This window comes from Mauremys reevesii, linkage group 6 (assembly GCF_016161935.1).
Source record: "Mauremys reevesii isolate NIE-2019 linkage group 6, ASM1616193v1, whole genome shotgun sequence".
In the NCBI taxonomy this organism is placed as follows: Eukaryota; Metazoa; Chordata; order Testudines; family Geoemydidae; genus Mauremys; species Mauremys reevesii.
The window spans coordinates 2,954,080-2,972,891 of NC_052628.1; the positions used below are offsets into that span (position 1 = coordinate 2,954,080).

General features: G+C 62.1%; 1 protein-coding gene across 1 annotated transcript in view; it reads right to left on the reverse strand.

Moving 5' to 3' along the window:
• The window catches only part of ARID3C (AT-rich interaction domain 3C), a 130,015-nt gene that overhangs the window by 5,672 nt on the left and 105,531 nt on the right, over window positions 1-18,812 (reverse strand). Inside the window, exons 4-6 of the mRNA XM_039544385.1 lie at window positions 3,378-3,561; window positions 2,403-2,647; window positions 1,372-1,641 (exon numbers count right to left, since the gene is read on the reverse strand). Of these exons, the coding sequence (XP_039400319.1) occupies window positions 1,372-1,641; window positions 2,403-2,647; window positions 3,378-3,561 (699 nt within the window). The remainder of the gene's footprint in view (window positions 1-1,371; window positions 1,642-2,402; window positions 2,648-3,377; window positions 3,562-18,812) is intronic.

Here is an 18,812-nt window from a genome sequence, read left to right on the forward strand (position 1 = left end):
CCCCTGCCCTGCCCACCCCTCTGTCCGTCCCGCCCCGCTCCGCCCCGCTGCTCTGTCCATCCCGCCCCGCTCCTGCCCCTGCCCTCTGTCCGTCCCGCCCCGCTCCTGCCCCTGCCCCTCGGTCCGTCCCGCCCCACTCCTGCCCCTGCCCCTCGGTCCGTCCGCCCCGCTCCTGCCCCTGCCCCTCGGTCCGGCCCGCCCCCGCGCCTGCCCCGGCCCCTCGGTCCGTCCCGCCCCGCTCCCACCCGCCCGCCCCTCTGTCCATCCCGCCCCGCTCCTGCCCCTCTGTCCGTCCCGCCCCTGCCCTCTGTCCGTCCCGCCCCCGCTCCTGCCCCTGCCCCTCGGTCCGTCCCGGCCCCGCTCCCACCCGCCCGCCCCTCCGTCTGTCCCGCCCCCGCTCCTGCCCCTGCCCCTCCGTCCGCCCCGCCCCACCCGCCCCGCCTCTGTCCGTCCCGCCCCGCTCCTGCCCCTGCCCCTCGGTCCGTCCTGCCCCGCTCCCACCCGCCCGCCCCTCTGTCCGTCCCGCCCCCGCTCCTGCCCCTGCCCTCGGTCCGCCCCGCCCCGCTCCTGCCCCTGCCCCTCGGTCCGTCCCGCCCCCGCTCCTGCCCCTGCCCCTCCGTCCGTCCCGCCCCGCTCCTGCCCCTGCCTCTCCGTCCGCCCCGCCCCGCTCCTGCCCCTGCCCCTCCGTCCGCCCCGCCCCGCTCCTGCCCCTGCCCCTCCGTCCGCCCCGCCCCGCTCCTGCCCCTGCCCTCCGTCCGCCCCGCCCCGCTCCCACCCGCCCGCCCCTCTGTCCATCCCGCCCCGCTCCTGCCTGCCCCTGCCCTGCCCACCCCTGCCCCTCGGTCCGTCCCGCCCCTCTCCTGCCCGCCCGCCTCTGTCCATCCCGCTCCCGCCCGCCCCTCCATCCGTCCCGCCCGCCTCTCCTGCCCGCCCACCCGCCCCTCCGTCCGTCCCGCCCCGCTCCCGCCCCGCCCCTCCGTCCGTCCCACCCCGCTCCTACCTGCCCCTGCCTCTGTCCGCCCCGCCCCGCTCCTGCCCCTGCCCCTCGGTCCGTCCCGCCTGCTCCTGCCCCTCGGTCCGTCCCGCCCCGCTCCTGCCCGCCCCTCTGTCCGTCCCGCCTCCGTCCGCCCGCCCCGCTCCTGCCCTGCCCACTCCCGCCTCAGTCCGTCCCGCCCCGCTCCTGCCCGCTCCTGCCCTGCCCACTCCTGCCCCTCGGTCCATCCCGCCCCGCCTCCCACCCGCCCGCCTCTGTCCATCCCGCCCCGCCTCGCCCGCCCCTGCCCGCCTGCCCCTCCGTCCGCCCCGCCCGCTCCTGCCTGCCCCTGCCCCTCCGTCCGTCCCGCCCCCGCCCCTGCTCCCCCCGCATGGGACCTCGGCTGCTGAGCTTGATGTCCATGGGGAACTGTGAGGCCATGGCCAGCAGGTTCTGCTGCAGAGCGTGTTGCATCAGCCGCTGCTGCTCCTCCGCCATCAGCGCCATCTTCTTCTCGGGCGGCTCCCCTGTCTCCAGCTTCTCCCGCAGCTGCTCCAGCGCGGCTGCCTGGGACGCGGCTGCCGCCTGGGCAGCGGCTATGTGGTGCCCTGCCAGGCTGACGGGGATGGCGATCCGGCTGGGCACGGCCGCCGACAGGATACCGTCTTCTGGAACCACAGGGAGGGGGAAGGGGCTCAGGGGCTGGCAGCCGGGCCCCGGGGCCAGAGGGGGGCTGGGCAGGATGGTCCTGGCGGCGCTGGGTCCGGAGAGACTCCGGGAGTGCAAAGAGCAGTTCCTGCGCCCGGCTGCATGACGAGGAGCAGAGCAGCTCTCGGAGCTCCTGACCCCTCCCAGCCGCTGCTGCCCGTCTCACCAAGGCCCCGCGATGGGGAAGCACCTTAGTCCGGACGCTTCCTCAAAGCAGCTGGGCTGGAAAGCCAGGCTGGGGTCCCCCAGCGCAGGGACACAGCAGCTGGGCCTACGTGCCCAGGGACTGCAGCGGTGTCGCTGGGAGGGCATCTCCCCTCTCCGGGGCTCATCAGGGGCTTGGCTAGGGAGCTGGGCACATCACCTGCCTCCAGGAAGCTGCCCAGGGTCATCCATTAGCACCAGCTGGTGGATCCCACCCCAAGAATTGCCTGCACCTTGGCCTCTTCCAACCTCCTCCATGCGGCTCCCCCCCGGGTCCCTGCTCTGGGGTCTCCAGCAGCGAGTTCTCCACAACTGTGATGGGCCAGGTTCCTTCCTGGGGCAGCTCCCGCGGCTGGATCCCCATGATCCACCCACTAGCCGGCTTGCGTGCAGCACGAGGGACAGACCCCACATCTCCTGCCCTGGGGCCAGAGGCGAGCCCCCACTAGCTGCTGGCAGGATGCTGCGAACAGGCCCGATCCGTCGCTGTGGGGCTTCCACTCCCCGCCCCACCCACCTTTCTTAATGGCGTGCACTTGGCTCCTCTGGCTGCAGCTGTGCGTGGAGATGGCCAGGGCCGGCACGGGGATCTTCGGGGAGGCCAGCATGGCCGGGGTGCCCACGGGGGAGTAGCTGAAAAGTGCCGTCCCAAAGCTCTGCCTCCGCCCCTCTCGCCGGTTGCTGTCGATGGCGGCCTGGAGCTCGCCGGGGGAGCTGAGGGCTCGTTTCTCACATTCGTAGGGGTACAGGTATTTCATGTATCTGCAAGGGGGCACAGAGGGTGATGAGCCCCTGGCTGTGATTGGTGGCATATTCCACCCCCACCCCTGCCGGCTGAGCCAGGACCCCGGCCTGGTTAATGGCCCCATGGGGTTCAGAGCAATGCTCCCATCCAAAGCCAATGGCTCCCAGCCCCACACGCCCTGTGCTCAGCTACGCTAGGCCATAGGCACCGACTCCCAGGGTGCTCCAGGAGACAGAAAAAGTAGCAGGTGCTGAGCACCCATTGGCAGCTAAGCTGCGCCCTCCCCTCCGCCCCCCAACCCCCATTCCGCCAGCGCCTCTCACCTGCCCGCAGCCCCTTTGACCAACTCCTCCCCCACCTCCCAGTGCCTCCCGCCCACAGCTAAGGGACAGTCCCTGCGGTGGGCAGAGGAAGGGCCTTCAGCGTCCCTGTGGACGGCCACCAGAGGGCACCATCGCGCACACGCAGGCCATTATCCGTTATAACGACCACACCATCATCACTACTGCACCCGGCCAAACCTCCTGCGGGAAGCGGCAGCCGCTGGGCTGGCGCTGGGAGTGGGGCTGAGCACGGGAGTGATCCAGCTGCCACCACAGAGGGGTGGGTCCCCCTCTCCAAAGCCTGCTCCTCCCAATCTGGTTCACCCCTTCCCATAACCCGCCCTTGCCCCCCCTCCAGACCCTGCCCCCTTGGCACTCCCAGCCCAGCTCTCTCCCGCCCCCCTGCAAGGCGGCAGCAGCTCACTGCGTGCGGAGTGTGAACGCCGCGCTGGTGATGGACGTGGGGAGGTTGAGGCCTTTGGTGATCTCCCGCCAGATCTTCTTGTTGATCACTTCGACCAGGCCACCCTTCTCGGTCACCAGCCGGTACAGCGCGTACAGGTCCAGCACCTGCTTCGCCATGATGGGGATTCGGTTCACCGGAGTCCCTTCAAGAGACAGAGACACAGAGAGAGAGAGAAAGGGTGCGAGTGAAAGAGAGAACGCGTGTGCACCGGAGAGCACGAGGGTGTGCGTGTGTTCACGTGTGTGCCAGGCAGAGAGATTGCACAAGAGAGAGCGAGAAAGGGGGGCTGTCTGACATACACCATCGCCACCCTGCTTGGCTGCTTCCCGGGAAAGACCCCGCAGGTGCAGTCAGTTTCACGCTGCTGGGAGGAGCTGGGCAGAACCAGGGGAAGTTTCCCCTCACCTCACCCCCAGCACGCGGCAAGACCCCGTCTCGGGGGCAGCGAGTCCCTGCTGGCTCTGCCGGCTCGAGGGCGGATTAGTGCTCGCTGGGCCGGCTGGTTCTGTAACATGGCGCTAGGAACGGGGCTGAGATCAGCTCATCACGCCCTGGCTCTGCAGCCCATGTCCCCTGCTCCCCGGGCTGGGCTGGAATCAGCGCCCCCCGGAGGTGAAAAGCTTTAGAAGCGAAGTCCCCGTGGGTGCCCCCCACAAGGAGGCAGAAGCGTTAGCTCGTTCCCAGCCCCCTGCCCTGCGGGGGCAGCCTGTACGGTTAATCACACGGCTGCTGGCTCAGGCAGGGCGCCCAAGGGGACGAACCTGAAATGCCACCAAAGAATCAGAAGTGAAGTCATGGGAGCAAACCCTAAAAAGGCCTGAATGAAAAAAAGTGACTTTGCTCGGCTGCTGGAGCTTCCAGGAACTCCACGTCCCAGCCACAGCCCCCAGCGCAGGGCACGAGAACAGCACCAGGCCGAGGGCGGGAAACTTGGCCAGAGCCCGGGAGCCTCCTCCACTTTGGCAGCTGTGGAGCAGATTGCAGCCACCACCCAGTTCAGTGCTGCCCCAGGCCTGCGGGCACACAGAGCGCAGCACACCGGGGCCACGCCGAATCCCACAGCGACGGCGCTCACCACCTCCTGCTCCCGTTCTCAGCCGTGTGCGGGGTCTATGAGACGCAGTGGAGCAGTTCTGGCTCTGACCTGTAGAGGGCAATGGTGCACCCGCAAGGTGTGGAGAACTGGGAGGCATTAAGTCAGCGCAAGGTGTGGCAATGCATGATGGGACCTGTAGTCTTTCGGGATCCCACAGTGAGCGCCAGGGGCTGCATTTGGGTGGCGGCGAGATTCTTCCTGTGGCTCTTGGGCTCTGCATTAGCCACGACTCGAGTGCACACGGTAAATGGGGCAGTGTCAAAGCACACAGCTGTGGAGGCTGCAATTCCACCATGGCGGGTCCTGGGGACTCAGGCTTCGCTTGCGGGGGGCGGAGCCGGTGCTAGCGGGACCCCCGGGCTAGGAGAGCTGCATTATGTCCCATTGGGGGGTGCCCCTCCTTACCCAGAGCAGCTCCGGGCTCTGGGGCCGAGCGCATCAGCTCATTCCCCCGATCCAGACGGGTTTGATCCAGGGCTTCTGCTCGGCCCAGACAGACCAAGGACGAAGATGGGAGCTGGGCTGCCCTTTTCCCAGGACACTGGGGGCTGTGCCGGGGGCTCAGGCCCTGCCACATGGCTAGTGAGAGATTCCTGGATCTGACCCAGGAGTGGGACACCAGCAATGCTTCACGTCAGGCTGGAAGCTGGCGGAGGATTCCTGCCACGGGCGGCACGGAGTGACTCGCTAGGGCCTCTTTGCCAAGCACCCTCCAGGTCCCACACGGCCGGGCTCCTACCCGCCTCGAGGACTGAGCCAAGCACCCCGGGAGGCTACGGGGGAGGGACGAGGCCCTTGGACAGCAACTGGCATTGTGGCTACAGGCAGCGGAGGCCTCGGGTGTCCCTAGGCACCAGCTGGGTCCCTAGGCAGCCCGGGAATGAGCCAGCCCAGCTGCCCCTGGGCTCAGCGGTGACGCTCAGTGATGCCAGGGCTGGCGACGAGGCAGCAGCTGGCCGCGCGGGGACGGCAGCTCACAGCTGCAGAGCGGCGTGGGAGCGAACGAAGGGTTTAGGATCGCGAGGGTGGGGGTGTGACGAGGCGGCTCCGGCGGGACCCCACTGAGGTGCCAATTCAGGACCAATTGCTCCAACAGGGCAGTCACAGCCCTAGGCTGGGGTCTCTCCACCTCTAAGGCACCAAACCGGCCAGACAAAAAGGGACTCGGGTCTCACCCCACTGGCTAACCACAAGTCACACAAGCAATTTCCTTAGACACTCCAGTCTCCCAGTATCACCACCAGTGCCACTCGTCCTGGGGATGAATGGTTATGAAAACCAACACCCCAATAAAAGAAAAAGGTTCCCTCGATCCCGAAGGACCAAGCCCCAGACCCAGGTCAATTTACACATCAGATCTTACCCACAAATCATGCTGTTGCCAATCCTTTAGAATCTAAAATCTAAAGGTCTATTCATAAAGGGAAAAAGGTAGAGATGAGAGCTAGAATTGGTTAAATGGAATCAATTACATACAGTGATGGCAAAGTTCTTGGTTCAGGCTTGCAGCAGTGATGGAGTAAACTGCAGGTTCAAATCAAGTCTCTGGAACATCCCCCGCTGGGATGGGTCATTCAGTCCTTTGTGCAGAGCTTCAGCTTGTAGCAAAGTCCCTCCAGAGGTAAGAAGCAGGATTGAAGACAAGATGGAGATGAGGCATCAGCCTTTTATAGTTTTTCCAGGTGTAAGAACCTCTTTGTCCTTACTGTGGAAATTTACAGCAAAATGGAGTCTGGAGTCACATGGGCCAGTCCCTGCATACTTTGCTGAGTCACAAGGCGTGTCTGCCTTCTCTCCATGGGTCAATTGTGTAGCTGATGGTCCTTAATGGGCCATCAAGCAGGCTAGGCAGAGCTAACACCAACTTGTCTGGGGTGTCACCCAGCAGCACAGCATAAGTTTGAAATACAGACAGGATAGAGCCAATATTCATAACTTCAACCACAAAATGATACACAGACATACAGACACCATAATCCTAACCAGCAACCCAGAACCTGGTCTTAGACACCTTATATGACCCCCTTTACCTAAGATTTGGTGCCACTACTGGACCTTGGTTGCAAACCATGTTCTATATGTTCCCAGCTTATATCAATAACGTCACACACCCAATGCAAAATTGATGCAGGAAGGGATGACAAAACATCCCTGACCGCATCCCAAGAGCCCCCCATCCTTGGGTCTGTCTCACTACAGCTAGTGTTGGGCTAGAGGCCGCACCAGTGTATAACCGAAATGGTTTATCAAAGTCATGTTCAATAACATGAATGGATCTCTTTACAAACTAAAGTTAAAACTTGGTTTGAACAACAGGGGATGGGATCTGCTTTTGCCTAACAGAAGTCACTGGCTGATGGGGTGGGCTCTCTGTGCTAACAGCTATTAGCAAGTCTTTCTTTTCCCTCCCAGCCAGGTAATTTGCATTAACACAAACACTAGCTTTTAACTTCTTAGCTGCTACCATTTCCAAGGCTGGACTCTGTCTTACAGAGATACCACACAAATCCAAAGGGTCTGAGGGTGAGAGCTGGCTTGCTCTCCCCTGCATCCTCAAGCATTCAGCCATAAAACTGTTCTGCTCTGAAACACCAGTAACTGAATCTGTCCTCAGACCCTGAAGCACAGACTGCTCACTCACAGAATCAGCCTGGAGACAGTCCTGTCCCAACACCATTGTCTTCCCAACAAGCTGGCCACACACAGCCAGGTGGTTATAGGGCTGCTCAACTTTGTTAACAGCTTCTACTCCACCTGAGACCTTTTCAAAGCTGCCCACACTGGATCTCTCAAAAGGAAAGTCAGTGGATCCATTCACAACAGAAAATTTCTGGCTGTTAGGAACTGAAACTTTCTTGATTAAATCACTTTCACACCCTTCAGTTGCAGTAAACTGCTTGCACAGGCTTTTTTTTTTTTTTTGAATCTAAAATCTAAAGGTTTATTTACAAAGGGAAAAAGGTAGAGAAGAGAGGTAGAATTGGTTAAATGGAATCAATTACATACAGTAATGGCAAAGTTCTTAGTTAAGGCTTGCAGCAGTGATGGCATAAACTGCAGGTTCAAATTGAGTCTCTGGAAAACATCCCCCACTGGGATGGGTCCTTCAGTCCTTTGTGCAGAGCTTCAGTTTGTAGCAAAGTCCCTCCAGAGGTCAGAAGCAGGATTGAAGACAAGATGGAGATGAGGCATTAGGCTTATATAGACTTTTCCAGGTGTAAGAATCCCTTTGTCTTCACTGTGGAATTTTACAGCAAAAATATGGAGTCTGGAGTCACATGGGCCAGTCCCTGCATACTTTGCTGAGTCACAAGGCGTGTCTGCCTTCTCTCCATGGGTCCATTGTGTCCTTAAGGATTCCTTTCCCTAGGAGCTTCTCTAAGCAGCAATTCACCCCTCACAGAAATTCTGCCCTTCCCCTCTTCACCTAGGGCTTGCTCTAAAGGAACCCTTCCCTGAGCAATCACAGACTCTTGCTGGGTCTCACTTACATTCAGAATTACCTCTGGCCCAACAGGCAGATTCCTACACAATCCCCTTTCAGGCAAACCTATAGACTTTCTAGATAACAGGTCAGAAGCACTCTCCTTCCCTTGGCCATGAACAAGTTCAGGAATCTTTTCCTTCTTGCTACAAGTTGTCAAACTGTCAGTAGGTAACACAATTAAATGACCTTCATGCTCTCCTTGTGCCCTGGCTGGGGTATCACCCTGATCAGACAGAGCTGCTGCACCCTTTTCCAACCACACATTAGCAACTGGCAAACTACAAGCACCAGAATTGTCTGTTCTCTGGGATTTTGCTAAGACACTAACTGGATGCAACCTAGTCACAGTGCCATTCTCCCCAGCAGACACAAACTTAGGACCATTCCCTTCTTGGGCTTTAGCTGTATCCACAACCAACTGAATCACCCTCAACCATCACAGGCTGAAAGGCCCCTTCTGTCTGCTCCACAGACACAGAAGAGCCAGAGACACATTCTCCTTCACCAGACACACAGCTTGGGATTTTACTTCCCTTGTCCCAGCACACAGGGCTGTTCACAGACAACTGCTTGGAGACCGGGGTAGCTCCCTCCATAGGCAAGTCAACACCCCTGACAGAGACAGGCACATTCCCTTCACTGTCACATTTCTCCACACAGGAAACAGGTAAGGAATAGGGACACTCCTCTTCCACTATCCCTGTCTTCTCAAACTGCTGACTAGACAAAGCCATCAGCTCACAAGGCTGCCTAGGCTCCTCCAAACTTTCCCTACCAGGCACATTGCCTCTCCCAACAGATAAGCTGCTGCTTTTTTCACTACACTGAGCTACTTTTAGCAAATCACAGTTACCCATTTCAGGTTTACTTTTACAAGCTGTACTAGCCACCAATCCATCACCCATCACAAATCTCCCCTCTCCTTCCTCAGTTAGGGCTTTAACCTGACCATTTACTTTAATCTGCTCCTGAGAAATATTTTCCTCACCAATGAGATCTTTCTGCTCTTGATCTAACCCCAGATTCCCTTCTGAGACATTAGACAGACATTCAGAAACTCCACTCACAGACACACTGCTTTCTTGCACAGACAAACCTTTGGAGCAACCCACCTCAGGCAAATCATTGCCCACAATAGACACAGGTTTAAGATCATTCCTCTCCTGTGACTGGCTACCTGGACTGAACAAAGCTGTAACATTCTCCCCAATTAAAAGATCTTTAGGCAATAACTTCCTGACGCCAGCTATCACTTCATGCTGAGCCCCATTCCACTCAAGGTGGATTCTGGCTAAAGGCACACGGACAGTAAACTCACAGAGGATCACAACATTCACACTCTGATTTGGTAAATAATCTTCCTCTTTGACCAGATCTGCTTTAACAAGAGTGATGTTAGAAGCCATAATTTGCCCTAAACAGCTTTTACCATTGACTTTTACACACTCTATGAATTTTCCATTCCCACTCCCATCCATAGCACTGGCACAATTTAAGGGGCCACCCTCTACTGAACACACAGTAACAGCATTGACATAAAAGGTGGCATTGTTGGGGTACATTTGGTTACCCCCAGACAACTGCTCAGAGTTATACAACATACCAACATTGTTACAAACTGGACTTTCAAGAGGATACAGTCTCTGCTGTTCTTCCATTGCTTTTTTGACTTGGAGCCGGAGTCTAGCACTTTCTTGTTGCATCTGTTGAGTTTTCTCCTCAGCAGCCAGCAGCTCCTTACGAGCTTTTTCTTCTCTCTTAGCAGCTTCTTTCTCCAGCTGGGCCAAGGCTTGCTCCTCTTCCATTCGAATTTCTGCCCGTTTTTGCTCATGTTCAAATTGCAGGCTGTCCATCAGAGCTTGCAGTTTCCTTGCTTTTCCTGATGCTCTCTGTCTCGTGGTCACTGATCTTTAACCAACCAAACTCTCAATCCCAAATTTCAAATTTGGACAGCGTGGGGTTCTGACCCAAAGCTTAATTGACCTGGTTCTGTGGATCCAAGCACGACTACGCCACTGTGACGGTGCGGTTCCGGTGGGACCCAACTGAGGTGCCAATTCAGGACCAATTGCTCAAACAGGGCAGTCACAGCCCTAGGATGGGGTTTTTCCACCTCTAAGGCACCAAACCAGCCAGACAAAAGGGACTTCGGTCTCACCCCACTGGCTAACCACAAGTCACACAAGCAATTTCCTTAGACACTCCAGTCTCCCAGTATCACCACCAGTGCACTTGTCCTGGGGATGAATGGTTATGAAAACCAACACCCCAATAAAAGAAAAAGGTTCCCTCGATCCCAAAGAATCAAGCCCCAGACCCAGGTCAATATACACATCAGATCTTACCCACAAATCACGCTGTTGCCAATCCTTTAGAATCTAAAATCTAAAGGTTTATTCATAAAGGGAAAAAGATAGAGCTGAGAGCTAGAATTGGTTAAATGCAATCAATTACATACAGTGATGGCAAAGTTCTTGGTTCAGGCTTGTAGCAGGGATGGAATAAACTGCAGGTTCAAATCAAGTCTCTGGAACATCCCCCGCTGGGATGGGTCATTCAGTCCTTTGTTCAGAGCTTCAGTTTGTAGCAAAGTCCCTCCAGAGGTAAGAAGCAGGATTGAAGACAAGATGGAGATGAGGCATCAGCCTTATATAGGCTTTTCCAGGTGTAAGAACCTCTTTGTCCTCACTGTGGAAAATTACAGCAAAATGGAGTCTGGAGTCACATGGGCCAGTCCCTTCATACTTTGCTGAGTCACAAGGCGTGTCTGCCTTCTCTCCATGGGTCAATTGTGTAGCTGATGGTCCTTAATGGGCCATCAAGCAGGCTAGGTAGAGCTGACACCAACTTGTCTGGGGTGTCACCCAGCAGCACAGCATAAGTTTGAAATACAGACAGGATAGAGCCAATATTCATAACTTCAACTACAAAAATGACACATGCACACAGACACCATAATTATAACCAGCAACCCAGAACCTGGTCTTAGACACCTTATATGACCCCCTTTACCTAAGATTTGGTGCCACTACAGGACCTTGGTTGCAAACCATGTTCTATATGTTCCCAGTTTATATCAATAACGTCACACACCCAATGCAAAATTGATGCAGGAAGGGATGACACAAACATCACTGACTGCATCCCAAGAGCCCCCCATCAAGCAGGCTAAGCAGAGCTAACACCAACTTGTCTGGGGTGTCACCCAGAAGCACATCACCAACTTGAAATACAGACAGTATAGAGCCAATATACATAACTTCAACTAAAAATGACACATGCACACAGACACCATAATCCTAACCAGCAACCCAGAACCTGGTCTTAGACACCTTATATGACCCCCTTTACCTAAGATTTGGTGCCACTACAGGACCTTGGTTGCAAACCCTGTTCTATATGGTCCCAGTTTATATCAATAATGTCACAGGGGTTCAAAACCTCAGTCTCCTCCTGGCACCGAGGGCATCTACACAGCTCACCACGCCGGGCTCCGAGTCAGGGCTGAGTCAAGCCCCCCTTCTGTCCACACACAGATCAGCCTGACTCGGGTCAGCGCAGCCAGGGGCAGGGGCAGAGTCTGAGTCCCACCCGCTGGGACAGTCCAAGGCCTGTCACTTTGCAGTGTGGACGCAGCTCAAGACGAGAGCCGGCTCAGGTGGTCTATGCAGTGCAGAACGGCCGTGTTAGCACGGGGGAGCCCCGGCAGTGCTGAGCCCCCGTTTACGCTGCAGTGTGGACATACCGTTAGTGCCCCGCTCTAACCACTCAGCCACACCCTCCCCAAGACAGGCCGAGCACCCAGGAGCCCCGACTCCCAGTGCCCGCTGGTGCTAATGGGCGTGTGGCTCTGGCGCAGAGCGTCTGCTCCCTGCCAGGCCTCTCTCAGCTTCTACATTGAAATCAGTTCCAATAACCCTGGTGCATCGACAGCCCCTCCTGCAGAGCCCAGGGCTAATTACTGCCTTCCCCCCGGAGCCCCCTGCAGCCCCACACTGGCCCTGGGCCCTGGCGAGAGCCTAGCCCCACGGCATGGCACAGGTGGGATTTACCCGCTGTGCTGCGGACGGGACAGTCTGCCTGCTCTCCACCCCTGCAGCAGGGAACACAGGGCCCCCTGCCCCTCCCTTCCCTCCGCCCCCAGGGGATGCCCCAGGCTCAGCTCCCGGCTGGAGGGCTCCCTTGAGGGCCTCCTCCCTGGGCCAGGGGCTCTGGGGCCTGACCCGCCCTCATTAACCTGGGCTTTGCCTTTCCAGCTTTATGGGGCTGCCTGGATTTACGGCCGGAGCCCTCGATAGGCAGCGAGAATTACAGCTGCTCCAGTGGGGAGGGCAGGGGGAACCGACCCAGAGTCCCACGGGCCCTGCCATCACCTGGGCCTTTGCCCACCCCCCAGACCCCAGCAGGGGCTGGAGGGGCAGGAGTGGCTGGCGTGAGCTCCTGAAAATAATGCACCTGAGGGACGGGGGAGCCCCTGGCTGGGGGAAGGGACTGAAATCCCCATCCTCTAGGAGTCTGGGGGAGGGGTCCCTGGGGTTCTCCTCTTTCTACCCCCCCAGAAGCCCCCCAGCAGGATCTGGATTTTCCCCCCCCAGGAGAACTGGGGAGCGAGTGGTCAGCAGGGTCACTGCAGGGGGAGGTGAGACCTCCTTCCGCCCCCCAGGTGTGGTGCGCCTGGTCCCTGCTGCCCCTAACTCTTGATCCCCGTGGTCGCAGTCAGCTGGGATCGGCTGCCGGGCTGGGGGGGTGTGGAGACTTGGTGCGCCCATGATCAGAAAGCTCCAGAGCTAAGGCGTGCGCCCCGGTTTACATCTGCACCCCGATTCCCCCCCCCTCAGCTGTGCCACGAACCCAGGGCTGGCTCCACAGCTGGAGCAAGACCCAGGAATCCACATGGGGCTAAACTCCCCAGAGGGCCTGGATGGTGGCAAATATCCCCTTGGTCCTGAGTGTCGTCCCCCCCCACCCCAGGATCACAGCCCTCCCGGCCCGGGCCCGGGATTGGTCATTCCGTCCGGACCGCAGCACGGGGAGAGAACAGCATCTGAGATGCAGGGTCACCCCGGGCATGGGCTGGCAGCTACCGGGGACAGTAACCGCCGCTGCCAGGTGCCTGCAGAGCAGCACGCCTCCTGGCTTTCTTCCCTGGCTGGCAGCCAGGACTCCTGGGTTCTATCCCTGACTGCGCCTGTGTGTGTGAAGGTGAGAGGGGAACACACGCCTCACGGAGGCTGTGCCCTTGGAGAGGGGTCTGTGGGTTTGACAGTCTGTCTCCAACAGGGGCTAGCGCCTGATGCTTCAGCAGAACATGGGAAATCCCTGTAAGGCACCTGAGGAAATTCCTTCCTGACCTCAGTTACCGGGTCTCTAGCTGGGCCCTGGAACATGGGGATTCCTGGCTCCTGTAGCCTTATTCACTCTAGTAATTATTTCCTTACTAACCTAACTGCAGAGGCGGCTCTTATTAAAGAGACATCTAATCCCTTTATTGAATCTTACTGTTTGTCTCCATAATATCATGAGGCAGTGAGTTCCACAAGCTGACGATGTTGTTTGTAAAAGTCCCTCTCCCCACCCCATGAGAGTTCTTGCTGCTTTCCAGTAGATACCACCTCCAGATGTCACTGGTAGGAAGGAAATCCCCCCCTCCCATGTTCTTATCAGAGCCCCGAAAACACCCCTTTCTCCAGCCATGTTGTGTCATGTCTCATTGTTCTTCCACCTGTTGACGGCCAGCGGGACACTCTGCAAACGCTTTCCTACAGATGGCCAGAGGGCTCAACGCCAGCAGACCATGGACCAGCGGGTCCCACCTCTTTGACCTGTGGCAGGGAGGAGCCGTAGGGTGCTGACGATGGTGTCTGACCCTTGCTGCGCTGCTGCGGGTTCCCTGCTATCCCTGACACATGGGCTCCTCCCCACGGCCCTGGCACGGGGGGCAGAGGGTAAGTCCTGCTCTGGACCAGCGGCCCTGGAGAGCCAGGCCCTGCATGGGCCCGGAGAGGGACCAGTGAGACCAGCACAGCCGGGGGGCTGGGGAAGCAGATGCCCCAGTTCAGTGTCACGCAGGATCATGCACTGTATCCAGACACGCAGCGAGAGTCGTGCACCCCCCCCCATCGCAGTGCAGGGCTCGGGCTGTCGACCGATACGCCCGCCCGCAGCGACGGCCCCGGCTTCCGCTGACGTGACACTTTGCAAACTCCGCGCCGGCCGCTCTGTGTGCGGCGACGCAGCCGGCGGGTCACGGCGCTGGCTGCCGCTCGGGGAAGGGTCCCAGATTTATTCCCCTGCTGTCTTTGGGGCGGGCCGCGGTGCGGATCGAAGAACCATCCATTCCGCTGGCCGAGATGTCACAGGCGCACTCGCACCTCAAACGAAACCGTCGCTCCCGGCAGCTCTCCAGGCCCTAATTTATGGCCCCGGGATTGGCTCGGCTTCTTCTCAGCCGCCTGAAAAATGAGCTCCCTTTCTTCCCTCGCTGCCGCCATTCAACTCTGCTGTCTGGGGGACGCAAGAGGCTTTTGTTCGTTCTCCCCGTCTCGCCTGCAAAGCGAGTGTCTCAGTGCTGCAGCCGCGCTGCTCAGCTCCCCCGGCCGCAGGGGCGTCAAGCCGCCTCCTTGTGCTGCCCCAGCGCGGGGCCGCCCAGCCGTTAGCGTCCGGGACTGCCGGGGACAGCCGCCGTGCGGTGCCCCGGTGCCACCCGATGTGCCCCATGCAGCACGGGGCTGTCCAGCCGTTAGCGTCCGGGACAGCCGGGCACAGCCGCCGTGCGGTGCCCCGGTGCCACCCCGACGTGCCCCATGCAGCACGGGGCCGCCCAGCCGTTAGCGTCCGGGACAGCCGGGCACCGCCGCCCGTCGGTGCCCGGTGCCACCCTGACGTGCCCCACGCAGCACGGGCCATCCAGCCGTTAGCGTCCGGGACAGCGGGCACAGCCGCCCGTCACGGTGCCCGGTGCCACCCTGACGTGCCCCACGCAGCACGGGCCATCCAGCCGTTAGCGTCCGGGACAGCGGGCACAGCCGCCGTGCGGTGGCCCCGGTGCCACCCGATGTGCCCCATGCAGCACGGGGCTGTCCAGCCGTTAGCGTCCGGGACAGCCGGGCACAGCCGCCGTGCGGTGCCCCCGGTGCCACCCTGACGTGCCCCACGCAGCACGGGGCCATCCAGCCGTTAGCGTCCGGGACAGCCGGGCACAGCCGCCGTGCGGTGCCCCCGGTGCCACCCTGACGTGCCCCACGCAGCACGGGGCCATCCAGCCGTTAGCGTCCGGGACAGCCGGGCACAGCCGCCGTGCGGTGGCCCCGGTGCCACCCCGACGTGCCCCATGCAGCACGGGACTGTCCAGCCGTTAGCGTCCGGGACAGCCGGGCACAGCCGCCGTGCGGTGCCCCCGGTGCCACCCTGACGTGCCCCACGCAGCACGGGGCCATCCAGCCGTTAGCGTCCGGGACAGCCGGGCACAGCCGCCGTGCGGTGCGCCCCGGTGCCTCCCCGATGTGCCCCACGCAGCGCGGGGCCGCCCAGCCGTTAGCGTCCGGGACAGCCGGGCACAGCCGCCGTGCGGTGCCCCCCGTTCCACCCCGACGTGCCCCAGCGAGGGGCAGCCCAGCCGTTTGCGTCCGGGACAGCCGGGCACCGCCGCCGTGCGGTGCCCCGGTGCCACCCCGACGTGCCCCATGCAGCGCAGGGCCATCCAGCCGTTAGCGTCCGGGACAGCCGGGCACAGCCGCCATGCAGTGCCCCCGGTGCCACCCGATGTGCCCCACGCAGCGCGGGGCCGCCCAGCCGTTAGCGTCCGGGACAGCCGGGCACAGCCACCGTGCGGTGCCCCGGTGCCACCCCGACGTGCCCCACGCAGCGCGGGCTGGGAGCAGGGCTGGCGCAGAGCCCTTTGGCCCGGGCACAGCTGCTCAGGGGCCTGCTTGAGCCCCTTAGTGTGACAGAGAACTGGGGGGGTTACACTGGGGGGGGGCTGCGGCACATGCTCAGACTGAGCCTGGTTACCCGGCAGCGTGTGCACGGCAGGCTTAGATCTCACACCCCAGCCCCTTCCCCTCCACCCCCCAGATATCACAGCTCCTCCCCAGCTCCTCCGCCTGCCCCACAGCTCCCCTCCTCTGCCCCACGGCACGGGATCGCAGCTCCCCTCCTCTGCCCGACGGCACGGGATCGCAGCTCCCCTCCTCTGCCCCACGGCGCGGGATCACAGCTCCCCGCCTCTGCCCCACGGCACGGGATCGCAGCTCCCCGCCTCTGCCCCACGGCACGGGATCGCAGCTCCCCGCCTCTGCCCCACAGCGCGGGATCGCAGCTCCCCGCCTCTGCCCCACGGCGCGGGATCGCAGCTCCCCTCCTCTGCCCCAGGGCGCGGGATCGCAGCTCCCCGTCTCTGCCCCAGGGCGCGGGATCGCAGCTCCTCCTCTGCCCCACGGCACAGGATCAAAGCTCCCCGCCTCTGCCCCACGGCACGGGATCAAAGCTCCCCGCCTCTGCCCCACGGCGCGGGATCGCAGCTCCCCGCCTCTGCCCCACGGCGCGGGATCGCAGCTCCCCGCCTCTGCCCCACGGCGCGGGATCGCAGCTCCCCGCCTCTGCCCCACGGCACGGGATCGCAGCTCCCCGCCTCTGCCCCACGGCGCGGGATCGCAGCTCCCCGCCTCTGCCCCACGGCGCGGGATCGCAGCTCCCCGCCTCTGCCCCACGGCACGGGATCGCAGCTCCCCGCCTCTGCCCCACGGCACGGGATCGCAGCCCCCCGCCTCTGCCCCACGGCGCGGGATCGCAGCTCCCGCCTCTGCCCCACGGCGCGGGATCGCAGCTCCCGCCTCTGCCCCAGGCGCGGGATCGCAGCTCCTCCTCTGCCCCACGGCGCGGGATCGCAGCTCCCCGCCTCTGCCCCACGGCGCGGGATCAAAGCTCCCCGCCTCTGCCCCACGGCACGGGATCGCAGCTCCCCGCCTCTGCCCCACGGCACGGGATCGCAGCTCCCCGCCTCTGCCCCAGGGCACGGGATCGCAGCTCCCCTCCTCTGCCCCACGGCACGGGATCGCAGCTCCCCGCCTCTGCCCCACGGCACGGGATCGCAGCTCCCCGCCTCTGCCCCACGGCGCGGGATCAAAGCTCCCCGCCTCTGCCCCACGGCGCGGGATCAAAGCTCCCCGCCTCTGCCCCACGGCACGGGATCGCAGCTCCCCGCCTCTGCCCCACGGCACGGGATCGCAGCTCCCCTCCTCTGCCCCACGGCACGGGATCGCAGCTCCCCGCCTCTGCCCCACGGCACGGGATCGCAGCTCCCCGCCTCTGCCCCACGGCACGGGATCACAGCTCCCCGCCTCTGCCCCACGGCACGGGATCGCAGGTCCCCGCCTCTGCCCCACGGCGCGGGATCGCAGCTCCCGCCTCTGCCCCACGCGCGGGATCGCAGCTCCCCGCCTCTGCCCCACGGCGCGGGATCGCAGCTCCCCGCCTCTGCCCCACGGCACGGGATCGCAGCTCCCCGCCTCTGCCCCACGGCACGGGATCAAAGCTCCCCGCCTCTGCCCCACGGCACGGGATCGCAGCTCCCCGCCTCTGCCCCAGGGCACGGGATCGCAGCTCCCCTCCTCTGCCCCACGGCACGGGATCGCAGCTCCCCGCCTCTGCCCCACGGCACGGGATCGCAGCTCCCCGCCTCTGCCCCACGGCACGGGATCGCAGCTCCCCGCCTCTGCCCCACGGCACGGGATCGCAGCTCCTCTCTTTGGCCCCATGTCTCTCCCCACAGCAGGCCAGGGTCCCTGGCTGTCTCCCCCCACGGCAGGCTTGGGGAGGGGCCTCCCCCGATGGCAGGCTGGGGTCTCTGCAGTTCTCTCTCCCTGAGGCCAAGCGCTCTCTTGGCCATTTCTGCCCCTCGCCTGTGGGAACGGCACCTGGGAAGTGGGTTTGGTGGGTCTCGGTCCCGTTCCCCAGTGGGAGGCCCCCCCAACCCTCCCAGGCGTCTCAGCAGAGGGGCCGAGGCAGAGCTCCCCTCTTCCCCCAGCCATGGTCCCCCCAGGCCGGGCAGCGCTGGGGGACACCTGCCCCGCGGCCCAGCACTGGATTCGTGGGGTGCAGGATGCAGGCGTGATCCCCGTGAGGCAGGAGGGGGGGTTCCCGTCTGAGATCACCCCCCCACACACAAGGGCTTTTCACCCAGCACCTCCCAGCCCCCCCAGCCCCAGCTCCCGGGGGGCCAAGCCCCTGGGGTCCTGCCTCCATAAGCGCTAAAGCAAACACGGCCGTTTGCGATGATTGATTGTCCCCCCCCCCGCCCCCCGACAGCGCTGGGACTCTTCCTTTCTCACCCCCCCCCCGGCTAATGAAAATGGCTTTTCATTGATCTCGGGGCCCCCCCGCCGAGGCCCTGGGACAAAGGCACCTGTCTCCGCCCCCCCCCAAGAGTGATGGCGCCGGCTCGTTGGCCGCGAGCTCCACAAAAGCCCATTCAGGAGGCGCAGCCATTGTGGGGCTCCCATTAGCCGGGGATTGATTGACGGCGAAGCGTTATCGGCAGGGCCCTGCGATCGCTCGCTCGGGGACGCGCCGCGGACGAGGGGGCGCCGGGGGCTGCCTGGCCTGGGACACGGACGCCCCTTGCCGGGTGGGGCAGCCATTGGCAGAGCCCCCCCTCGCCCCGCTGGTGCCTGGGGGGGCCGGGCCTGGCTTGGGCTCAGGTTTAGGCCCCGAGGGGGGGTGCTCCTTGGGGCCCCTCCCGCTGAGCCGGTACTGCAGCCCTGCCCGGCGTGGCGCACGGGACGCCGCCTGCCATGACGGGTCCGTAGGGGCT